The sequence below is a fragment of the Scomber japonicus genome, chromosome 23 (assembly GCF_027409825.1).
Source record: "Scomber japonicus isolate fScoJap1 chromosome 23, fScoJap1.pri, whole genome shotgun sequence".
In the NCBI taxonomy this organism is placed as follows: Eukaryota; Metazoa; Chordata; class Actinopteri; order Scombriformes; family Scombridae; genus Scomber; species Scomber japonicus.
The window spans coordinates 1,384,624-1,406,666 of record NC_070600.1 but is presented as its reverse complement, the minus strand read 5'-3'; the positions used below and the strand labels follow the sequence as shown (position 1 = coordinate 1,406,666).

At 40.8% G+C, this 22,043-nt stretch overlaps 1 protein-coding gene across 4 annotated transcripts in view; it reads right to left on the bottom strand.

The window, feature by feature from the left end:
- The window catches only part of LOC128353412 (protein bicaudal D homolog 1-like), a 47,921-nt gene that overhangs the window by 15,540 nt on the left and 10,338 nt on the right, over positions 1 to 22,043 (bottom strand). For 3 of the 4 annotated variants that reach the window (XM_053314106.1, XM_053314105.1, XM_053314107.1), the window contains exons 2-4: positions 4,473 to 4,685; positions 1,966 to 2,118; positions 811 to 1,115 (exon numbers count right to left, since the gene is read on the bottom strand). In XM_053314106.1, the coding sequence (XP_053170081.1) occupies positions 811 to 1,115; positions 1,966 to 2,118; positions 4,473 to 4,685 (671 nt within the window). Of the gene's footprint in view, positions 1 to 810; positions 1,116 to 1,965; positions 2,122 to 4,472; positions 4,686 to 22,043 lie in introns of all 4 variants that reach the window. The other variant, XM_053314104.1, reaches the window with a different exon arrangement.

The following is a 22,043-nucleotide window of genomic DNA, read 5'->3' as shown; positions in this document are numbered from 1 at the left end:
AAACCTAAACACATAGACACCCAGTTTCTGATTATGAAATTCTGTGTATTACATATGTATTACACACCCTGCCCTACTTTTTTGAAAAACACTGCCAGTTTACATTATTTAGGTATTACCATTGCAGCATCTTTGGAATAGCAAATTAGAAGGACGAAATTTTGCTGATAAAACTCTGGTGATTAGAGCTCTGTATTTGTGCCTGAGCCCAAATGTGATGGCTATAAATGTGAAACTGGTGAAGCTTTGGGAGTTTTTTGTATGGTGTTTCGTTTTGTACTGATTTGAGTAGATATTCTCCAGCCAGCATGTCCACGTGGACCCCACATGGGTTAAATGTGGGCTACTTGGGTACTGAGTGGGCATGGGCTTGAACAGGGCAAATTTTGCAGGTCCCACATGGTTTTAGTAAAATGGGCCCCACATGTGATGCCCATGTGGGCTGGCTAAATGGGCCCCTTTTAAGTTCTTGCTGATTCCACTACATGGGTCTACTTGGGTCTCACCCAATTGGGCCCCACCTGAAACCCAGTCAGAACCCACTTGAAGCCCATATGGGCAAACACAGGTGGGGTCACCATGGAAACTGTGGGCAATCCCATCTGGGACCCACATGGACATGCTATCTGGGTTGTAATTGATTACACTCATGAAGGTTTTATGTTATGAAGACTTGAAGGCTTGGAATCACTAATAGCCTAAACATTACATTTCCTTTCCGTTTTGTCACAGTGTCTTCATGTGTCACCAGTTTCATAACACAGACCACTTCAGAACATTAAGTCTCTAGATTCTGTAATATTAAAGCACCTTGTCGGATCTTCGGTGCTGGGGGAGAGCACGGAGGTCGGGGTGGCAGTGCCACTGGGCGGGGCCGAGGTGAACATCAGGTGTGCACTGCCTGTGAAAGCCACGTCACACATACTGAGGTGGTGGACCAGCTCCCTGCGCAGGTGGTTCTTCTGCTCACGCTCGCTCTTCAGAGACTCCAGCGACTCCTCCAGCTGAGTGTCAGAGATGTCCTTCAAACGCAACGCGTCCTGTAATTGACTGTTAAGGACCTCCGTCTCCTCCTCCAGGACCTTGATCTCATGCTTCAGGCCTTCATACTCCACCTGAGCCGTGATAGAAGGAAGGTAGATTAATGCAGTGATATAAAGAGAATGGCTAGTCAATCTAATGGGCCTGTGACAGAAATGAATTATGATAGTTCCTCTCTGGCTACAGCTGCATGAAAGTGAAGTTTTCATTCTGTGCCAATTTAAGGACAAACATTTTACAAATACTGACTTAAACTACAGTCAAACTACACTACTACCAATTAAACTATGAGCCAAGAACAATATTTGGGGGAAAACACAGAAAATGAATTGTACAATTCTGCATTCAAATGTCAAAACTGAGAAAAAAAACCCAGTATTACTAAAAAAAAACGTAATTTTCTTCCTCTTTTCCTCACTCTCTCCTTCCCTCTGTCCCTCATTTCGGAGGTCAGGAGCTCAGAGTCCAGGAGAACCTCAGAGTCATTTGTCACTCTCAGTTGAAGAGAGCCCATCTGTCCTCTGCTCGTGTGTGTGTGTGCATGTGTTTGAATGGTGTTATCCTGAGCATCTGTTATGTGCTGATTTAATTTGTTGAGTACCTTGGTCACATTATCACAATTTATAAAAAAATATATCCTTTCGTTGGCCTTGAGTCATAATGAATCATTCCCTCTTGCAGTTAAGACACAACAGTAGGATTTTTGGTTATTGAAAGAGAAGAAAATGTACTTAGAGATATATATGAAATTATATCATGTGACTTATAGCACAGATATACATTCTTTAGCATTATTTAGTTAATTTATCTAATATGCAGTAATGTGATTGTGACGTAAATCAAAAGATTCTAGTTACAGTACCGGCCGACCATAATTTGCTGACTCATCGTGTACTGCAGGATGTGTGTCTGAAGCATCTGTACCTGGTTCTGTTTGAGTGTTGACACCAGCTTCTGCAGAGTGATGTTCTCCTCCTCCAGCTCCGTGTAGTCCTGGAGCAGCCGCGACTCTCGAAACTTGTACTCCCCGATCTCCTCTCGCATCCGACTGCGCTGCAGCTCCAACATCTCGTTACTCTGCTGAGACAGAGCAGAGACACAGAGCTGGAGCTGCATGCTGTTTATCACACAGTTTCTTACCCTACAAACAGCCTTTACATACTCCCTACCTCCACCTGTTATTAGCACATGATGTATGCTGACCAAAAATACAGTAAAAGTAACTCCTGTCTGTTCTTTTCCAAATAGAGGTGAATAGAATTAAAACCAATGATTGTCTATAGGGGAAAGGAAATTCTTACACAAACAGTAAACATGTCAGTATGATCTGTGCCTCTTGGCCAGATCTCTGCTGACTGAAGCTCTTGATGTCAAGACTAGGATTTTAGGTGTCATTAAAAGATAAGACTGCTGGTGTTAATGTCATTTTATGATTTGACTGCGGAAAAACTATATTTTGTAAGAATTTATTGTACTGGTCCTTTAAATGTTTATTTAACCTCTTAAGACCTGGCGTACACATACGTGGACATCGCATTGTCATATTACCACAGTCTGCTTAACTGGGGCCTTATGGTCACATATGTGGACACTTACACTACCATCTAGTGGTGTCAGAAGAGTACAACACACTACGGGAAAAATTCAAAATAGCGGCGAGCGCAAGGTTCGGGTGGCCACTCCAAACACAAACACCGACAAGGTAAAAAGTCCAATAATATTTCATGGCTTATTCTGATTTAGATATGCACAAATGCATTCTAAGTTTGCCATGACATGCAAATTTGACAAAAATTAGTAAAAGTAACGATTTAGTATGCCGCTTAGTTTGGTTGAAAAAACCTCTTAAGCCCGACAGCCCCCGCCCACGAGGGCAACAGCGCCCCCCTATAAATGAAAAACGTCTCAGGGCAGTTAAACAAGCACCAGTATTGTCATATGACACACCGTTTTGTTCGGAAGAAGCTCAGCTATTGAGCCAATACAACCATTTACAGTTCAACAAAAACAAAACACTCCCATTACTGTCCGATCAAAACTCGCGGAATAAACCGTCAAAGAAAAATCCAAACAAACTTCCCATTGTAAATTTACAACTACAAATTATGTCTTACCTTCGCTGTTTTTCTGGTTAAATGTTGTGTCTGGTTGCATAATATTCCCAGTAACAGCTACTCCAATGTCTCTGGATCATTTTGAGTCGATTAAAGCCAGTTTCCATTTATTTATGAATGGAAACTGAATTGCATGAATTGCAGATAGCCTGCCTCCTCGTCCTCAATGCGAACACATGGTTTTTGTCTCCATCTAGTGGTTGAACTGTGCTATTGTGACTTTTTTGTGATTTAGCCAACTGCATTGCTTTCTAGGGGGTGTGAACTTTCATTAGAGGTGTGAACCGTCCAAATTGATCAATGGGTTCCCGAGATATTGATGCTCTTCATGAAAATATTGCATGGGCCAGCTGATATCAATATGCAACGCATGCACAGATGTGTGTTTACGCTGTGTTTTTATGGAAATTCAGGCAGAGTGTCCACATATGTGGACATCATTTTTCTCTAAAAGTACATCATGTCAAAAGATGATGCTTATTTTTTATACTTATCAGGTTCCAATAAGCCCAAATAGCAAAGAGAAATAAAAAATGCATATCAAACAACAGCTCAGGTCTTAGGAGGTTAAAGGACTGATACGTAATGTATGTACTATACTAACTCATCAAATGACCATGATATTGTAACGCTGGGTGTTTGTCAGAGTCACCTTAATTAAATCTACTTTGAGTCGTGGGTAAGAAACAGCACTGTGTAACATATCACTCCGCCCAGTCTAAACAATGTAAACATTACAGACAAACTACATAGTAAGAAGTAGTTCCCAAATTTCATGACAATATAAAGAATATATTTATTATTACAATTCTGTAAAATATCCAACCAATACCCAAAATAATATATTCTTCAAACCAATTCTTCACAAACACGAATCTCATCTTACAATATGTTATCAGAGATTAAGTAAACATGCTAAATTGAAATACTCTTATTCTCTGATTATAATATTACAGTCTGTATGTTCTACTATGAAATTTCTATTCAAGGGCAGAACGTTTTTGGCCTGTGTGATTCTGTTCACTGCCCACTCATCCTAATTTCATCCACAATGTAACGTGATTTATGAGGTTCATGTGTTGACCCATTTCAACACCACAGGATACCGGTTATGAAACACTGACACACAAACTCAGCTTAATGCAGCTGGAAGCAAGCAAACTGGATGAAATGAGATAGATTTAACCAGAAATTAAAAAATGACTGCAGTGTCCTCTTTTAAAGCTTGCTGTCAGTGTTACATATTTCTCCTTTAAACCTTGTTCACCCAGCTGGCTCTGATATAATATCTCTAAACCTGACTGCTCAGCACTGTACCTCCCGCAGCTCCTGCAGCAGTGAGCTCAGGTGCTCGTTGTCAGTCTGAGCATTGGCAGCAGTGGCCCGACTGTGCTTCAGCTCCGACTGGAGCTCCATGAGACGACCCATGTAGTAGGCCTCCTTGGTGGCGGACTCCTGCAGCAGAGTCTCCTCATTGGTCTCCCCATCCTCTGCCACCTTACGCTGGGTGGAATAAGCCTGGCCGAATGCCTGGATGGAGCAGCAGAGGAAATAGTGTGAGTCAGCTGGACAGGATGTGTTGTGTTTAATTGGTTAATATGACTGTGTCAATCAATGTTGAAGAGCAACTTAACAAATGCACTCTTTAAAACAGTATGATTTCCTGTCCATGAATCCACATGCAATTAATACAAGAATATAAGTACTCTTCATGTTTAATGAATGATACACATCTGACTTTTTTTTCCTCCATCTAAAATGTTTTCTGTCATGTTGTTATTTTCTCATCAGTTACATTTACATTATCTATCATAAGACACTGGAGCTAAAAGTTGAACAATAGCTAACCAACCAAGTATTCAATTTATAATAAGAGCAACTTGGCTTTTGTGAAGCTAAATATTTAAGAATTTTACCCAATTTTTCATAGTCAGATCTCCTCATCTAAAAAAAAACATCCATTTCTAATTCTTGGTGTCACTAATCCACTTACAGTTATGTAATATCCAGAAATGTTGGCTGATGATGACGCATGATATATTGATATTAAATCCCTCTGTCTCACTCCAAGGTCAGTCACTACAAACTCAAGTGATGTGGTGCCAAATGTTTAACTGAATCTACACTGTATCATTTCATTTTAATGTAAAATCAACATGTGTCCATACTAGAGTGTCCAGAGATGTCTATCCACCTGAAACACCTGAAACAAAATAAAACAGCTGAATCTCTACTTCTTCATAAATCCAGATAAATGACATCAGTGTTGTGTATTTGGTTATATTGGAATTTAAAATGAGTGAACACTGAGATCTGATGCAATATAAAGTGCTTAACTTTACTACCACACAGCCCATGACCCTGACTGGGCAACTTATGTCATTGTTTCTCAAATGCTGTTTACCTCCATACACACTGAAACACCAAGCCAGCTTTTTAAGATTTGCACACTCTGAAGGCTTCAGATTTCAGAAAACCTCAAAAAAAGATGCATTAAAATGTTTACCCAGTTTAATGTGGACACAGTCTTTGTTCAAACTGACAGAACTTTGATTTAAATGTAAAAGTTTCAAAGGACACCAAATATATCAGACTTACATTTAGGGATAATTGTGTAGCAGTGACTCAGGAGTACTTTGGAATATGATAAAAAACATGATTACAACCCAGAAAAGATGAAAATGTCTTCTTATGCAGCTCACATGTGCATCAAAATGCAACATAATATGTTCAATATGCATTTCAATAAGCTTGTATCTTCTTTCAGATGATACAAATCTTTAAAAATCATTGTTCTGAAGCTATTACAGCTTTTATGACAGTTAAAGATGCGGCTGTGTGAGAGTGAGGGGCCGGAGTCATGACACAGAGGTCCAACATGAAAACACAGGTGAGTCTGTTTCAATACACCCCCCCCCCCCCCCCACACACACACACACACACACACACACTCCCTGCACCTGCTCCATCCAACATTGAGGAAAGATATATTATACTGACAATGAATGAGAGAGTTCCTGCTTGACTGAACTGAAAAGGAACTCAAGTGTAGAGAGAGGCACAGGTAGACCATATGGGGAACTAACTCTCTTTAAATCAATGCAGTCAATGTTTACTAAGGCATGACTGCAGGAATGACTGTGCATAGGCAGAATGTACTCTGTGCATTCTCCCATAGGAGCAGAGTGTAAGCACTGTATAAAACAGTCAGCTGGGAGTCTCAACACCTATGGCTATATGCTGTCCCTCTGCTCACCAGGTCAGACATGTCAAGGTGTTTTTACTCAAGATTAATGAGCGTTTACTTCAAACATATAGTCTTCTTTTAATTATGTCCACATGCAACAAGGAATTGTGCATACAGCTCATATTAACTAACTAACTTTCATTTTACTTTTACTAGAACTAGCTATAATGAAGTTGCAACACACACACACATATATATTGATATTGTGGGAATAACTGTACAATATTAATGTTGCGAAAAATATAAAAAAGGAGGAGTCAGTCTTAAAATAACAGCCAGGGCCCTAAATGAACATTAAAGCTGTTTTTTCTTGCTGTGATGATTCCTCCTGTTCATACTGACCATCAGAAGATCCCTTCATAATGCTCTTACAATGGAAGTGATGGAGGACTAAATCCACAGTCCTCCTTCTGTGGAAACATGGATTTAAAAGTAGATGTGAAGCTAATATGAAGCTTCAGCGTCCAGGACATCTGAATTTTTTTTTTCACAGACAAGCTAAAAGAAAAACATAATGCATTCAGTCTCACATTTGGATGAGGAGTTGGTGAAGACCAAAACAACACTAAATGTCATGATTGTGGATGAGTTTTCAGTGTTTTTTGTCTGCTTGAGTTCTCTTTCAGAGGCTGAGTGTGACTCCCCTGATTGAGTGGAGCTACTTCTTGTTGCATACCTGCTTCCCATCTACCTAATCATCCTCAGCATAACAACGCTGGTCTTCTCTACATTTATTGTAAGATTGTTTCTGCTCTTCCATGTGGTAAAAAACCTTTCTAGTGAATTATCTAGTGACCGCTTAACCTTAGTGTGTTGTCTATTATTATTTATTCACCAGTGTCCTCTCCAGACTGTGAGTAACCTCCAGCTCTGCCATCATTGCCACTCCACCACCCAGCCTCTCCACCTCAGCCTCAGCCTCAGCCAGCCTTTATCTATTGGACTGAACCCTTTTCCAAATAAATCCCTTTTTCCCACTACCCACTGTCTCCGTGTCTGCCCTTAGGTCCTAGATAAAACCGTATTGTCACACTAAAAGGAGAGTGAACACTGGACTGAAATTGATCAGAAGAACTCATGACTCCAAATGAATGATAACATTGCTGTGTGACTGCTGGATGTGTGAGGTGGATTTATAAGGTGATAATGTCAACGCCAAAAAAATCTATTGTTTTAATTCATTTTAATGCAGGTTTAAAGCACCTATATTAATGATTTGTGCATTCCCATGATGCTCTCAGGTTATCAAAATAGACAGTAGCAGTGGTTCACGCCTCTCTACCCCAACACACTCACACTCACACACACGCACACACACACACACACACACACACACTGATCCAACCTGGAAACACTGAGATTGACTGAAAGCAACACTGTCTGATTACACTGATTACCACTGTCTGATTTACCCAAGAACAAAATAATATGACACTCCTAAACATGGTGGCTTTACTCATATAAATGCACATTCTCTTAGTTAATCAAAGTTCATTTGTTGTGTTCAAACATCTGCGTAAAAGTATTACTATTAATAGAACAATAATATTGCAGGCAATAAGGATGAAGCTGTTCTTTCAGTTTTTTCTTTTGTTCTGTTTCCAGCTGTCAGCTCACATTCACTGCACACATCTCCACTTATCATCTAACAGAAAATGTCCATTTTGCAAGCTGTGGTTAAAAAAAAGTAATCTGCAGCTGCTGTAAGTATCCGACTGGAGACATTTTAAACCCCAGCAGGCAGTGAAGCCTGGGTGGAACATCTGGGACAAAATGTTGATTTTACCAATGAACTCCCTCAGTAGCTCCCCACAGCTCATAAAGCTGGAGATGAATTACTGTTAATGTGCGGCACGTGCACAGCAACCAGCCGTTCATGGCCACAGCTCTTCCAGAGTAGCTTTAACTTTGACACATCACACACACAGCAACAATGTGTACATGTCAACCATAACGGCATCCATTCAATAAGCAAGGCGACAACCTCAGGCTATAACATACCATCAGGATGAAATATGACTAACACACACACATTCAGCTGATGTGTATCAGTATGGGACATCACAGGAATCCTGATACAGAGATTGGCTAAATGCTTCATATATAAAACCAGGTACTAGACAATATCCTTTGTGAAGATAACTGAAATAATATTTCCTCCCTGGAGGCCGTTATGTGCTCTGTCATTGGCTGTAAGTGAGGGTGAAGGCTGCTCAGTACTTTGTTGCAGGCATTGAGAGGAGAGACAGAGAGGGCAGTTCTCGTAATACACACACACACACACACACACACACACACACACACACACACACACACACACACACACACACACACACACACACACACAAACACACACACATACATGCACACATTCAGACCATGGTCACTTTTGAGGACATTCATTTTCTAGAAATTTACCCTCACCACCACTTGTCTAACCCTAACCCTAACCTTAATCTTAACCTTAACCTTAACCACTGACCCAAAATCTGCCTTTTCCCAATTGGGGGCACAGCTTTTGTCCCCAATTGCACAAGCTATCCCCCAATTAACTGCTCTAAATCTGAAATGCGTCCCCAAAACTAGCCTATGACAGAACATATACACATACACACACACACATGCCAAATTACCTCCTGAGGTGTGCTAGTTCAGGAGAAAGAGACAGGTTTAAATACGATTTTAGTTTCCTTTTTAACAATTACATTAACTGATTGGCAGAAGCTTCTGTCCAAAAGCGCCAGCAGATCAAAGAGAAGCCATTGAGAATAATAGTTTTAAATTCTACCTGGCATAGGTGAATCGAGGGTGTAGGTGCATGAAGTTAGACATAAGTGGGCGGGAAATGACATTCTCTTGGGATAATAAGAAAGTCAAAGAGAGAGAGAGCCTGTATTAGGTCAGTAGGTGCTCTGAAGAAGTAGATCTTTTTTTCCCAATAAAAAGCTATTTTTAAAGACTGAGAGGGATTCTGTTGATTCTACTGAGTTATGTGACTTCTTCACATAGACTGTACATAAACATGGAGGTAGTGAGGTAGTGAGGTGTGACATCACCCTCTGGTTTGCACTAGAGTTGCTGGTTATGGTCAGTTCTATATTTTCTGTTTGGAGCCAGGACCTTCCAGATAAGGAGAGTGGGGTGTTGCCTTTTCATGCTCTGAAAAAAGTTAGCAAACTACTATGGCTACTTTACTAGGACGACACATCTACATCTTGTATACACTGAAACCCCCAGAAGCCCTTAGCGCCACCTTCAGGCAATAACAGATAACAACATAGCACTCCAAAACAGCACTAGCATTATAACAGCACATTCTTCTCAACATTTCTACGTACTTTTCTTTTATACAGGAGCTATTGCAATCAACTAACATTACATTTTGTGAAATATTTTGCGAAAGGTCTGACTCAACGTAAGTCCCAAAGCTGGGGAGAACAGCAGGTGATCCAACTGTCAATCAAAACTGTCAATCAAACACAAACACAGCCGACTTCAAAGCTACTTTAAGTCTTCAAATCTTATTAACAGAGGAATCATTTCCAAAATGACCACAAGCACACTTATTAGAGGACCTGCACTTAGATTTGAGATTGAGATCTCCTGCCTCGCAGTGATAGTACGACAAGACCTTGTTCATTTGCCAGTAAACCTGAATGAAGGAGTTCAATAGGGGGTTTGATGAAACCTTCAACCAACTCAACAGAGACCACCTGAAACATAGTAGTGACACTCCCTTACATGGCTGAACTGTCAGAACATCTAACCAGAGTCACAAGTTGCTTACCAAAAACCATTAAACACCTCAAGATCTGAGTGTGATTCAGTACAGAGAGCGTGTTAGGAAAAAAAACAGCCTGTCTGATTAAAGGATCCACACAAATGTGACCTCCTCTTTCTACAGATAGGATAGAGGCTGTGCTTTATTGCCTGCAGTGAGTCAGCATTATTTCAGTGAAGCAGAGACTCTGAGCTGTTGTCAATTCTGATGAAATCATCTCAGACAAATTACTGTTGGAGATAAACTGATAAACCAATTTTAAGCCTGTCTGGTCTTGTGTGCAAAGATCAGCTGGACTGAAAAATGCAAACATCAGCCCTATAATGACCCAGAGAAGACTAAACCAGACTTTAGAAAACCTTTTTATGATAAAATAACTCACTAGGCCAGAGCTCAGGCTATGAGATGTATTCTCACAGGAGCCTGACATAGATCCTTTGATTGTGGACTGTGCCCGGTCTGCATCCTCAGGATCTATTTTAGAATATAAAGAGCTCTTTGAAGTAAACACCAGACTGTTCTTGACATTCTCTGAGGCTGAAGAAACTGTCACACAATATCAGAGATATTTCGAAACATACAGCATTAATATTGCTTGGACGTGACTTGCTATATTTTCTGTTTTAGTTTGTTCTGGTGAGACAGCCGCAGCTTTCCAGTCAATTCCATTTTGTGTGCTCATATTTCTAAACACTCTGCTGCAGACATCAGTATCCTTACTAATACTGGAAACATTGCCATGAAATGTTGTACAGTCCCCAGGGTTCCCTGGAGTAGAAATACCAATGACACTGCTGATCGCCTGAATTTTCTTCTCCTCCTCAAATTTACATTTTGTCCACTACTTTGATTTGACATTCCTATCATACTAGCTATACTTTATATTTAGTGTTAAGTAGTATGTTCTAACGATGTATTTGGTCATTCATTTGGAGGACTTCTTGATTCTTTTGGTACTGGTGGAGATTGTTGAGAGTGAAGTCAACAATCAATCAATCAATCAATCTGTATTTATATAGCTCCAAATCGAAGTCAAAAGTCATCTCAAAGCACTTTACACATAGAGCAGGTCTAGACCCTACTCTTTAACCCTAACCCTAACCCATAAAGCAAGTAGAAGAAAGACTCTGTAATCTGCTGCTTTTCAGTAACACACATCTATAGCAAAGACATTTCCACTGAAAACATTCTGCTCACTGTGATCTAATATAAGAATGAACTCAAAAATCAAATGAATCTTGGGTTCTATTCTTTTTGTGAATTTAACCATTGGGGGAATATGAAATGTGATCTTATGTCAGTTGAGCTCATGCTTTATTTCTTGACTTGGGTTTCTTGGACCCAGCATCTCATTAGAAGAATTGAGTCTTTGGGCACTCGAGTACTGGCTTCAACAGATAGCCATGACAGCAAGACGAGACTCAATTTCTAGCTGGGAAAAGCAAGGCACAAATCTTATTCATGCCCCAAGAAATTAAATGCTACCCTGCATGTAGGTCGAGAGTGAAATAAGCACAGTTATCACAGCTGATAGAAAAGTTGGAAGTGATTTTTAGGAGCTTTTAACTGGCCGGCGGCGATATGCTAATCTGCCATTTGCCTCTAATGTTGCTCTGAGACCAGTGTCCTAGTTAGGTAATACACTACCTTACTGCCAACTCTGACTTCATCCTGTCTGGCACTGAAAGAGACAAGGACGAGGGCAAATCAGACAGCGAGGGAGAAGACAGAGACAGAGGACCAGAGTCAGAGAGGCAGAACGGTGTCCTACTAGCCCACTGTGACAGAGCACACTGGCCTCACAGGGAGAGATGACAACAACACATTTCATTTTTCCATCGTCCGAACCTTTATCTCAATCTGTGTTTTCATCTCCCTCGTTTGCTCAGTCTTATCCAAGTCTCCCCTGTGTCTTCACTCAGCTGCTCAGTCAGCATACTAATGCAGCTGGACTGAAGATTTTCCCATAAAACTGTCTCTGAGGCTGAGTGACGCTGCGGGAACAGCCAAGACATCAGAGTGAGTTTGCAGTGACTGGGGGCTGAGTTTGGGTTTGAAAATCAGATATTCACCATGTGGGAGAAGTGATACCTGCTCATGTTATAAAAACTTGAGTCCACAGCGTCCTGCTTTAACATCAGGGTATCAAGTTTATCACCTGTTAGATAAATCAGGTTTTAGTGTTGGTTTCTGTTCCTTTGCTCACATATTTGACCCACAGTGACACTACAGCTAAACAGCAGACTGGATCATCATGCAGCCCTTCATTCTAATTGAATCTGTGTAAATCGAGTCAGCACAGACAAAGGCAGCCTAGACATCTCCAGCCTCATGATCCCAATTATCTTATCCACATTCTTGCTCTCTCACCATTTCCGTCTTTCTTTCGCTGTTCACAGTTTGACTCATTAAAGTCCGCAATGTTACCGGCCTGCGGACAGACTCAAGTGGCACGCAAAGCCCTGGCACGCAAACATCACGTTACCCTGTCCAAGCCTCACAAATAACCTTTGTCTGAACACAGAAACCAGCTTCACATGAACCATAGAACACACCAACATTTTATTTTAGCTGTTACAAATTCATGTCAAATGGCTGCAGACGATTTAATCTGCTACTTGTGTCATTTTAACCGGAGACAATGAAAGTTAACAATGCTACCAATGTTTTCCATTGCTTCTACTGAAAGCTTTGATAACAGATTCACAAGAGCTTAACAAAAGGCTGATTTATGCTTCTATGTTGGGTCGACGTCAAGCACCTCCCCAGAAATGTAACTACACATTGAGGCAAGTCAGACTACGAGGGCTTGGTATGGTATGGTAGGGTTTGCTTGGTAGCAGTGTATTTCGGGTATCGTGAAATGAATTCTGGTCACCTGCCTCTGCCCCGCCATGGATCAGCGAGGTAAACACAAACACAATGGACCAAGTCGAAGAGCGTCTAATCGAAGAAGTTAGGAAGTATGAGCACTTATACAATTCGTCAGTGCCCATTTGTTGCCATTGTTGTTGTTTACTGTGACCAGAAAAGCCAGAAGCTAAACAAAGAATCAACTAGAGATACCGATAACCATTCAGGAAAGGAGCACATCCTCCTACTGCTCTGGTGGTGAATTGCACCGCGACAAAACACGACGCGATGGAGAGACGCAGAACTTCGAAAGGTGCGCGATGGCGTTGGGGGCTCAGGGCACTGGTGTAGCTACGGCATGGAGGTTATGTAGAACCTCCCCCTGAAAATACTGTCTTTGCTGACCTCCAGTGGTTTCCCTTCATACCTGTGTACAGGTGTGTAGTGGGTGTGGTATACACGTGTACTCCAGGACCCTGTGACATCACTGTTGGATGTGGTTACTGGTGCAACAGAGTATATCCTAGATGACTTTTCACAGCAGCTACTTATGATCAACATAGCTACTGTAAGTCTTATGATTCTTTATGAAACAACCTCAATCTACAGAGAGTATCACTGAGCATGCTCAGAGCCAACCAATAATCTGGGGTTTGTAGAGACTGTCACCATACGGATTTTAATTCAGAAGCACAAACAGTCATCACCCTATACGCACTTAGACTATGTTAGATACTAGGGGAAAAACCTGGCTGGCACCCCAAACAAAACACCAAACAAAAGCTTTCAAATAAAGATCAAACTGTCACAAGGCAAGTATCAATGTCCTCTCTGGCATTAGTGCTAGTTCAGACAGAGCACTGAAGTCGAGCTTGTATTATCTGATTAACATTAGCTGTTTCATTCATGCTTCAAAATCATTGGCTCATGCATCAATTGTTTGGCTAACACCAATCATATTTATGCAGGTGCACAGCATGGCCTTTATAACTGAACACTTCTCACTGTTACTCTGTTGATACTTTCATGCCAACATCATTGCTGCTGCAGTCATGATGGGTTGGGTGGACAGTATAACCCAATAGTGAACTTTTCAACAGGAGATTGCTGTTCATTTCCTGCTTCCTACCACCAGTGTAACATTTCCAACCACTAGTCAGTTTTTTAGAAGTGTTACTACAATCATCTCCTAATGTTAACCCCGTGGTTATTATTGTCAGCATGATGATGGTGGTCTAACTTTAAAGAAGTAGTAACTTTACCCCACACAGCATGTTTCTCTAACCTTAACAAAATGATCATTTAACCCAGAAGCTTTCCCTAAACCAAACCAGACCTTACCCACTGTGTTGTCACATCATAAAACATCATATATGTTTAACGGTTATTCATAACATCTTTGGAAAGCACAGTGAAATGTTGCTATGCTGATTACTGCTGGTTGTTTCATTTAGAGGACTTGTTGGTTGAACATGTTCCGTACAGGTTGTCTCATGTTGCTGTATAGTTTTAAAGATGCTGGAGCACAGACCCTGAAGGTCTATAATGAAAGAGATTAGCTGAGTCATCCAAACATCTCCAATTCAACAGAATTTTAGATTCACTCCCCAATGCAACATCAGGGAAAATATTTCTAATCATGAATTATATTTAAAAACAAAAACAAGGGAAATTACATATTAATCTACATAATAGTATGTTTTAAACATTAGAAAGTTTATCACACTGTGTGATAACAGCAAATTACGCACTTTTTTTGTTTTCAAGGCATCTTAAAGCTCTATAATAATATTACCATGTTAATACCAGAAGCCATAGATCAGTAAGTGTATGAATGAGAAAATGAATTGTGTTGCAGCCATTCCAGACTTCTGTTTTACAGTCCTGCTCTTGTTCAGCACCACTGTGGATTTGATTTGACCATCAGTAACTTTAACCATGGCACTGATTTTCAGACAAATGCAGATATTTTACCTCAGAGCCTGCTGTGTCATTTCACTGTGAACCTCTCACCACGTCTGCTCAGGTAGATTGGCATCACGTATCACTGCCAGGGCTGTCTGTGTGTGTGTATGTGTGTGTATGTGTGTGTGTGTGTGTGTGTGTGTGTGTGTGTGTGTGTGTGTGTGTGTGTGTGTGTGTGTGTGTGTGTGTGCGTGTGTGTGTGTGTGTGTGTCAGACTGCTGCTGCATGAGCTGCCAGTATTGTGAATCAAGGTCAGTTAACTGCCAATTATACAGCAAGTCAAACACACACATTCACACACACACATACACATATTGTTATTTAAAGCCTTTGCTTCCATGCAGGGAGTCTGATTTATAAAACATGCAGACAGCAGGCGTTCCCCGACCTTTTCAACCCCTTCACAATGTGCACTCGGGAACTTGATTTAAACAAGACTCCTACCAGCGTTTTTATGAAAGTATTTGTTCTAAAAGCTCTACTCTATTATTCCTGAGTCTGAATGAATGAGAAATCTTTATTTATAAGCAATGGCTTCATTTTTAGGCATTTTTAGACAGATGACTGACTACACATATAATATCTACAGTACGTTTGATAGTACTGCGTTTGATAGTGCTGCTCATTGGGTTATGACATATTGTGTGTGTAACATTGACATTTGGTACATTCCATTTTGGTGAAGATTGTGTCATTTGTAAATTTGTCTCAGCGCTCCTAAAAGTATTTCACATCTTGTCAGTTGTTGTATGATATGTAAAAATGTTTTCAAAAATGTAAATATGTATCAAGCTTTGTACTTTATAATAGTAAGATGCCTCTTTTTACAATTTTGTCTACAAAGACACATTTCAAAGCACTGGTCAATGACTTAGAGAGTTAACATCAATCTGTTAAAGTTTCATCTGGTGACAAAGTTAAGAGATGGTGTGGTAGCATCATGGTTGAAGGTGTCATAAACCACAACATCCCTGGTTCATTTCAGCTCTCTGATGTCATTTCTCTTCTGTCAGTCCTCTGATGAATCCATAAACTCACCCAAAAATACTTCAACAAAGTTTGACTTTTTTCCACAGTTCCGCCAAAGACACTGAACTACAGAGTACAACTATAACCTTGGAGAATGATTTTGGCACTAGCAGTATCTGGAGCAGCTCCAGAGCGTCTCCTGATGACATCATAGTTTATATCAAGTCAGAAAGCTTTAACAGCCAAATGACTGATTTAGGATCACAGAAACAAATGTGCATGTGTACATGTGCATAATTCACTAGTTTGCCAAGTCTGTATAATACTAACACACTTTCTGTGAATGGTGGGACTGAAATATCAAAACACTTACTCAGTTTTAGGGCGGGATTTTCCTTTGGACAAATTCTTAGTCATTTGAATGTTATGTAATAAGACACTTATACATATCTTGCATGCATGGTGGTCACTCTATTTAAAAATGATTAAGTTAAAGCTATGATATGATTTCTCAGTCAGTCCCAGAAGGAAATAACAAGAATGATGGCTTTCATTTACAGCAGAGGACACTTTCTTTTTTTCCACATTATCTGTGCGAACAGCTCAAAGACACATGGATCAATATAAACCCTGCAGGCGTTGGAGCCCGGCCTCCTCTTTAATCTGAGCCCAAGAGATGAAGGCGGATGAAGGCGGATGAAGACGGCGGCAGAGAAAGAGGAGGGCAAAGGAGAGGAAGATAATATGAGACTAGAGACTATGTATGTATATATATGTGGGTATAAGTGTCATTTTACAGGAGCTACGGATGGTGTGATGTCTCTATAGGCAGCCTTCTTTTCTCAGTCAGTTGAGCCATCACTACTCATGCTAAATACTGATTGAATATTAATGCTGTATGTAGATTATCCAGATGTGACAGAAGCACAGGTGTAAATAATCAAAAGAATGATGGCTGGGTTCCATTTAGCTGCTTCAGTTTCAGGCTCCCTGTATTGTGCATGCTGACTCACTGTCACTCACTGCTATACAAATAAAGTCTGATTAATCAGCCTCAACAAATGACTATATGATATTATGTTTAAACTGCTTATGATGCTTTCTATAATGTTATATACAACAACAAAAAAATACCTGCGTTATCAACATGCTAGTATTATTATGGTGAGTATTTAGGTGAAGTGCAGCTTCACAGAGTCACTAGCATTGCATGACTGTTGGTCTATTATGGTATATTTCAATATTTGCAGTGTAACAGATATGTGAGCACAGCGTTACATTATTCTACATCTGCAAGTGTCTTCAATGCAGAACAGAGACAGATGAGGTGATATGGTAATGTCACAAATCCTCTGCATACAGATGAATCCTTGAAGCACGGAACTAAAGGTGCTGTATGGTGAAATCAGACCAGTATGTATTTGAGTTTATAATGAACACAGTGGACACACGAGATGATGTAAATGTCCCTTCACTTCACTCTGCACCTCTTTGTTCTCATGTTATCACAGCAGCAGTGTGTGCGTGTGTGTGTGAGAGAGGGGAATGTGATAGTGTGTGTTGGTCTGCAGCGGTCTCATATCCAGTAAAGATTGTGTAATCCTTATGGGAAGAACGAGACAAAAAGAAAAATAGACACACTGCTCCATCCATCTTTCTCTCCCTCATCCCTCTTTCATTAGCCTCCAGTGTTGATTCCAGAGGAGAGGAAAAGAGAGGGACGGAAGAAGGAGGAGGAGAAGGGGAGGGGATAGAAGACAGGGAGGAGGGGTAATCACATTGAAGTGCTTCATACCACTCCCTTGGCACAAGCCCTTTGTTTTACTATCATCCCATCTTTTCATAGCTCTGTTGTTCATCACACCTCCTTCTTATTACTCAAGCTTTTCATCCAAAACAACAAAAGGAACACAACAGGAAAACAATAACCAATATTATCCAGCTTTTAAGAAATAAGACATGGCCTCCAGCATTTTAGGAAATAACCTCCTTTGCTTTCCTTCCAACAGAGAGATGAGAACAATAACAGTGTGTGTCTCATCAGCCTCCGACTTGTAGTTTTATAGAACAGATGACATGCTGTGTATCCATCTGAAAACATTTCTGACCTGTAGTAGCATGTTGGAGTATATTTTATATGAGTGGATCTCTATTTAGTTTATCTCAGCGTGCACATGAGGACACATGCACGCCCATCCGAACACAGCAAAGCACCAACAAAGGCAGAGAAGAAGACTGCAGGCTAGAAAACATGGATGTAGACAACACAGACTTAGAAAAATCTGCTTTGCAAATGTTTTATGAGGAAGGAAATATATTCAACACATTTGCTGGAACTCAATGAAGAATTTTTGGTTTGAGAAAATGCATTGTGTGTTAACATTCAATGTGTTCCTCACACAAACAACTCTGGAGTCAGACACCCAATCTGTCAATGTGAACACAACCTTTCCCATCTGAACCACTTTACCTGGAGGTCATATTACAAGAAAAAGCATCACTATTGTCACTAATAAAAGTTGTTTAAAAAGTCAAAGTCAACTTTATTGTCAATCCTCTTCATGTACAGGACATGAAGAGGATTTAAATGATGTTTCTGTCAGCGCCATGGTGAGATAGACAACAATGAAATAACTTACAACAACAGCAGCAATAATGCAACTAAAAAGTAAAACACTATGAATAAATATAAACAGTAGGGCAACAAGGCATATGATATATTGAATGTATATTTATAAAGTAGGGCAAATGGTGTGAGACAGATTGTCCGTGTGTGTGTGTGTGTGTGTGTGTGTGTGTGTGTGTGTGTGTGTGTGTACAGTCAGTACAGTAGGTCAAAGCTGAAGTAGGGAGTAGCTCTAAGTGTTTCTAACCCGTTCCCAAAATGTCTGATCAATGTTATTATTACCAATGATGACCAAACCTACTAAATAAGACTCTAGTTGTGGTAAAATGGGCCTGTTCTTAAAAAAAACAAGTGTGACTGGTAAAGATAAAGGTACTTTATTTGTCACACATACACAATCTAGCTTATGTGATGTTTAATGCTTTTTCCCTCCACAAACAGGAAACTATGAAAACTGGAGGTTAGTGTTCAGGAATCGTTATGAAACCCTCATGACCTCATACTTACTGAATAATTCACTATGTCTCCCCCATTCTGTGTGTGTGTGTGTGTGTGTGTGTGTGTGTGTATGTTGCAGACGCATTTGCACACATGCATCTTTCAGACATTCAGTCGGCTCTTAAGTGCCTCTGAGCATGTGGAGCTCTGTCACATTCATAACTTACAGAGAGAACAAAGAGAAAGAGGAAACAGTGGAGAGAAGACATAATACAAGCTTTACTATCAACAACAACAACGTTTTAATCAGGCTTCATCCAAGCTTCTAATGCAGGGGTGTCAAACATGCGGCCCGTGGGTCAGAACCGGCCCGCTGAGGGATGCAATCAGGCCCACTTTCCTTCCTGTGTTCTTTTCCTTCCTTCCATCTATTCTTCCTACCTTCCTTTGATCCTTTCTTTGTTCCTTCCTTCCCTTTTTCCGTCCATCTGTCCTTCCTCCCTTTCTTCCATCTGTCCTTCCTCCCTTTCTTCCTTCTGTCCTTCCTTCCATCTGTCCTTCCTCCCTTTCTTCCATCTGTCCTTCCTCCCGTTCTTCCTTCTGTCCTTCCTTCCATCTGTCCTTCCTCCCTTTCTTCCTTCTGTCCTTCCGTCCATCTGTCCTTCCTCCCTTTCTTCCTTCTGTCCTTCCTTCCATCTGTCCTTCCTCCCTTTCTTCCTTCTGTCCTTCCGTCCATCTGTCCTTCCTTCTGTCCTTCCTTCCATCTGTCCTTCCTCCCTTTTTTCCTTCTGTCCTTCTGTCCATCTGTCCTTCCTCCCTTCCTTCCATCTGTCCTTCCTCCCTTTCTTCCATCTGTCCTTCATCCCTTTCTTCCTTCTGTCCTTCCTTCCATATGTCCTTCCTCCCTTTCTTCCTTCTGTCCTTCCGTCCATCTGTCCTTCCTCCCTTTCTTCCATCTGTCCTTCCTCCCTTTCTTCCTTCTGTCCTTCCTTCCATCTGTCCTTCCTCCCTTTCTCCCTTCTGTCCTTCCTTCCATCTGTCCTTCCTCCCATTCTTCCATCTGTCCTTCCTACCTTTCTTCCCTCCTCCCTTTTGCCTGTCTTTCCTTCCTTCCCTTCTTACTTACTTCCTTCCTTCCTTCTTCCCTTCTTTCCCTCCATCTTTTTAATGATCCGGCCCACATGAGATCAAATTGGTCTGTATGTGGCCCTCAAATGAAAATGAGTTTGACACCTCTGTTCTAATGTGTTATCTTTGTTCATGTTCCATCATGCCCCCCCCCTCCCAGTATGAACAGAGGAGCATCCATGAACTCCACTACAGAGAGCTGACTGGGAGTCAGTGTCCGGTGACAACAAGCCAGGCAGGGAGGCGTCCCATTGGCTGTGTGACATCACAGAGGAGTAAGTGAGCGTCCCAGGGGGCTGGGGAGGGAGGGAGGGAGGTGTGTGTGTGTGTGGGGGGGGGGGGGGGGCACTATAGCTGCTGTTCTGTTTTTAGCCTGCACTGATGCACTCGCTGCATTTTTCATCAGCGCTCTCCTCTGCTAGTCTCCAACTCCCAAACGCCTCCCTAACCACACGCTGCTTTGTGGGAGAGCTGTGATGAACCATTAGACCATGAGCTCTAACATCAGGAAAACAAGTCATTACTTTAGAAAAAACAGCTGTGATTTATATCAGGCAGGACCTTTACTGACTTAACCCTGCTTAACTCACAGCTCTGTGGATTCCTGCAGCCAAGTGTGAAGGCATCAGAGTGTACACATGAAGTAAGCTGTTCTTCAACCCCTAATGCTACTTTCTTTATTTATAGAAGAAAGCAAATAACAAACTAGGATTCAACTGGTCAGGATGCTCTTCATAATAATGGCAATGCACAAAAAACACTTCACAAATTGCTGCGTTATACATACTCTAAAATCAGCCATAATTCCCTTCATAAACACCTGCTGTTTGTTTTATTTCTAGCATCCTTCTAGGAAAATGATCAATTATACTATTTTTTTTACTTGAAAACAGAGGAACAGTGCAAGACTTTTTCAACCCTGGCAGCAAACAGCCAAAACTACTTCCACTAAGAGAAGCTTAACCCTTTACATACTGTTCATATTCTGACTCATAATTAGTCTCTACACCAATTCACATTCATTCATTCACCATCAGTTATTAATACGTGTTTGATTAATCCTTAATGAAGCTGTCAGACAGCAAACGAGTGTATTCTATTTATTTATTGGGGGGGGGGGGGGGGGGGGGGGGGCATTCACAATCACTATTTTATGGTCCAGGAGAACAACATGTCTGAATGCCCAAAGATCAAATTTGTACATTTGCAAATACACACATGTGTATTGGCTGCACAAAAATAAAAAGAGACGCATTTTATACCCATTTTTGTGAACTGTGGGTCACATTTAGGTCCAGCTAAAAGAAATGTAAAATTGGGTCAAATTTGAACCTGGACAGTATGTAAGGGTTATGGGTGAAACCCAGGACAAAACATGTCAAAATCACTCTGAGGTTTTAAGTTGAATTGCTTTGAGTGAGGGGGCTAAAACAGGTCTTTGAGAAGTGAGTTGGACAATACCCCCCCCCCCTCCTAATTCCCAGTGGAAATGAGGTGTTTGGCTGTGCCTGCTTTAGATACTGTACTGGTGCTGCTTTCAGTCTGTAGTAACCACCAAGCTCAGAGATTTGTCTTATTGACCCTCATGTCTCACTATGGACTGTTTTGGCTTTTTATTTGTATTTTCTTGATCATTTTGGGCTGTGTTCATGCATATGACATCAATTTATTTTTATAGCATTATGTTTAGATTCTCTCTCACACACACACAAGCAACCACTTTCATTCATACATCCTCTCACACACACATGTACACACATTCACATGCACACACAGGTTCTCAAACTCAACAGAATAGAATATATAACACTGTGAACGTGCTGTACATTTACTGTACAAGTTACAGTCAGTTACTGAGCTTTAAAAAGAACAGTCGTATTA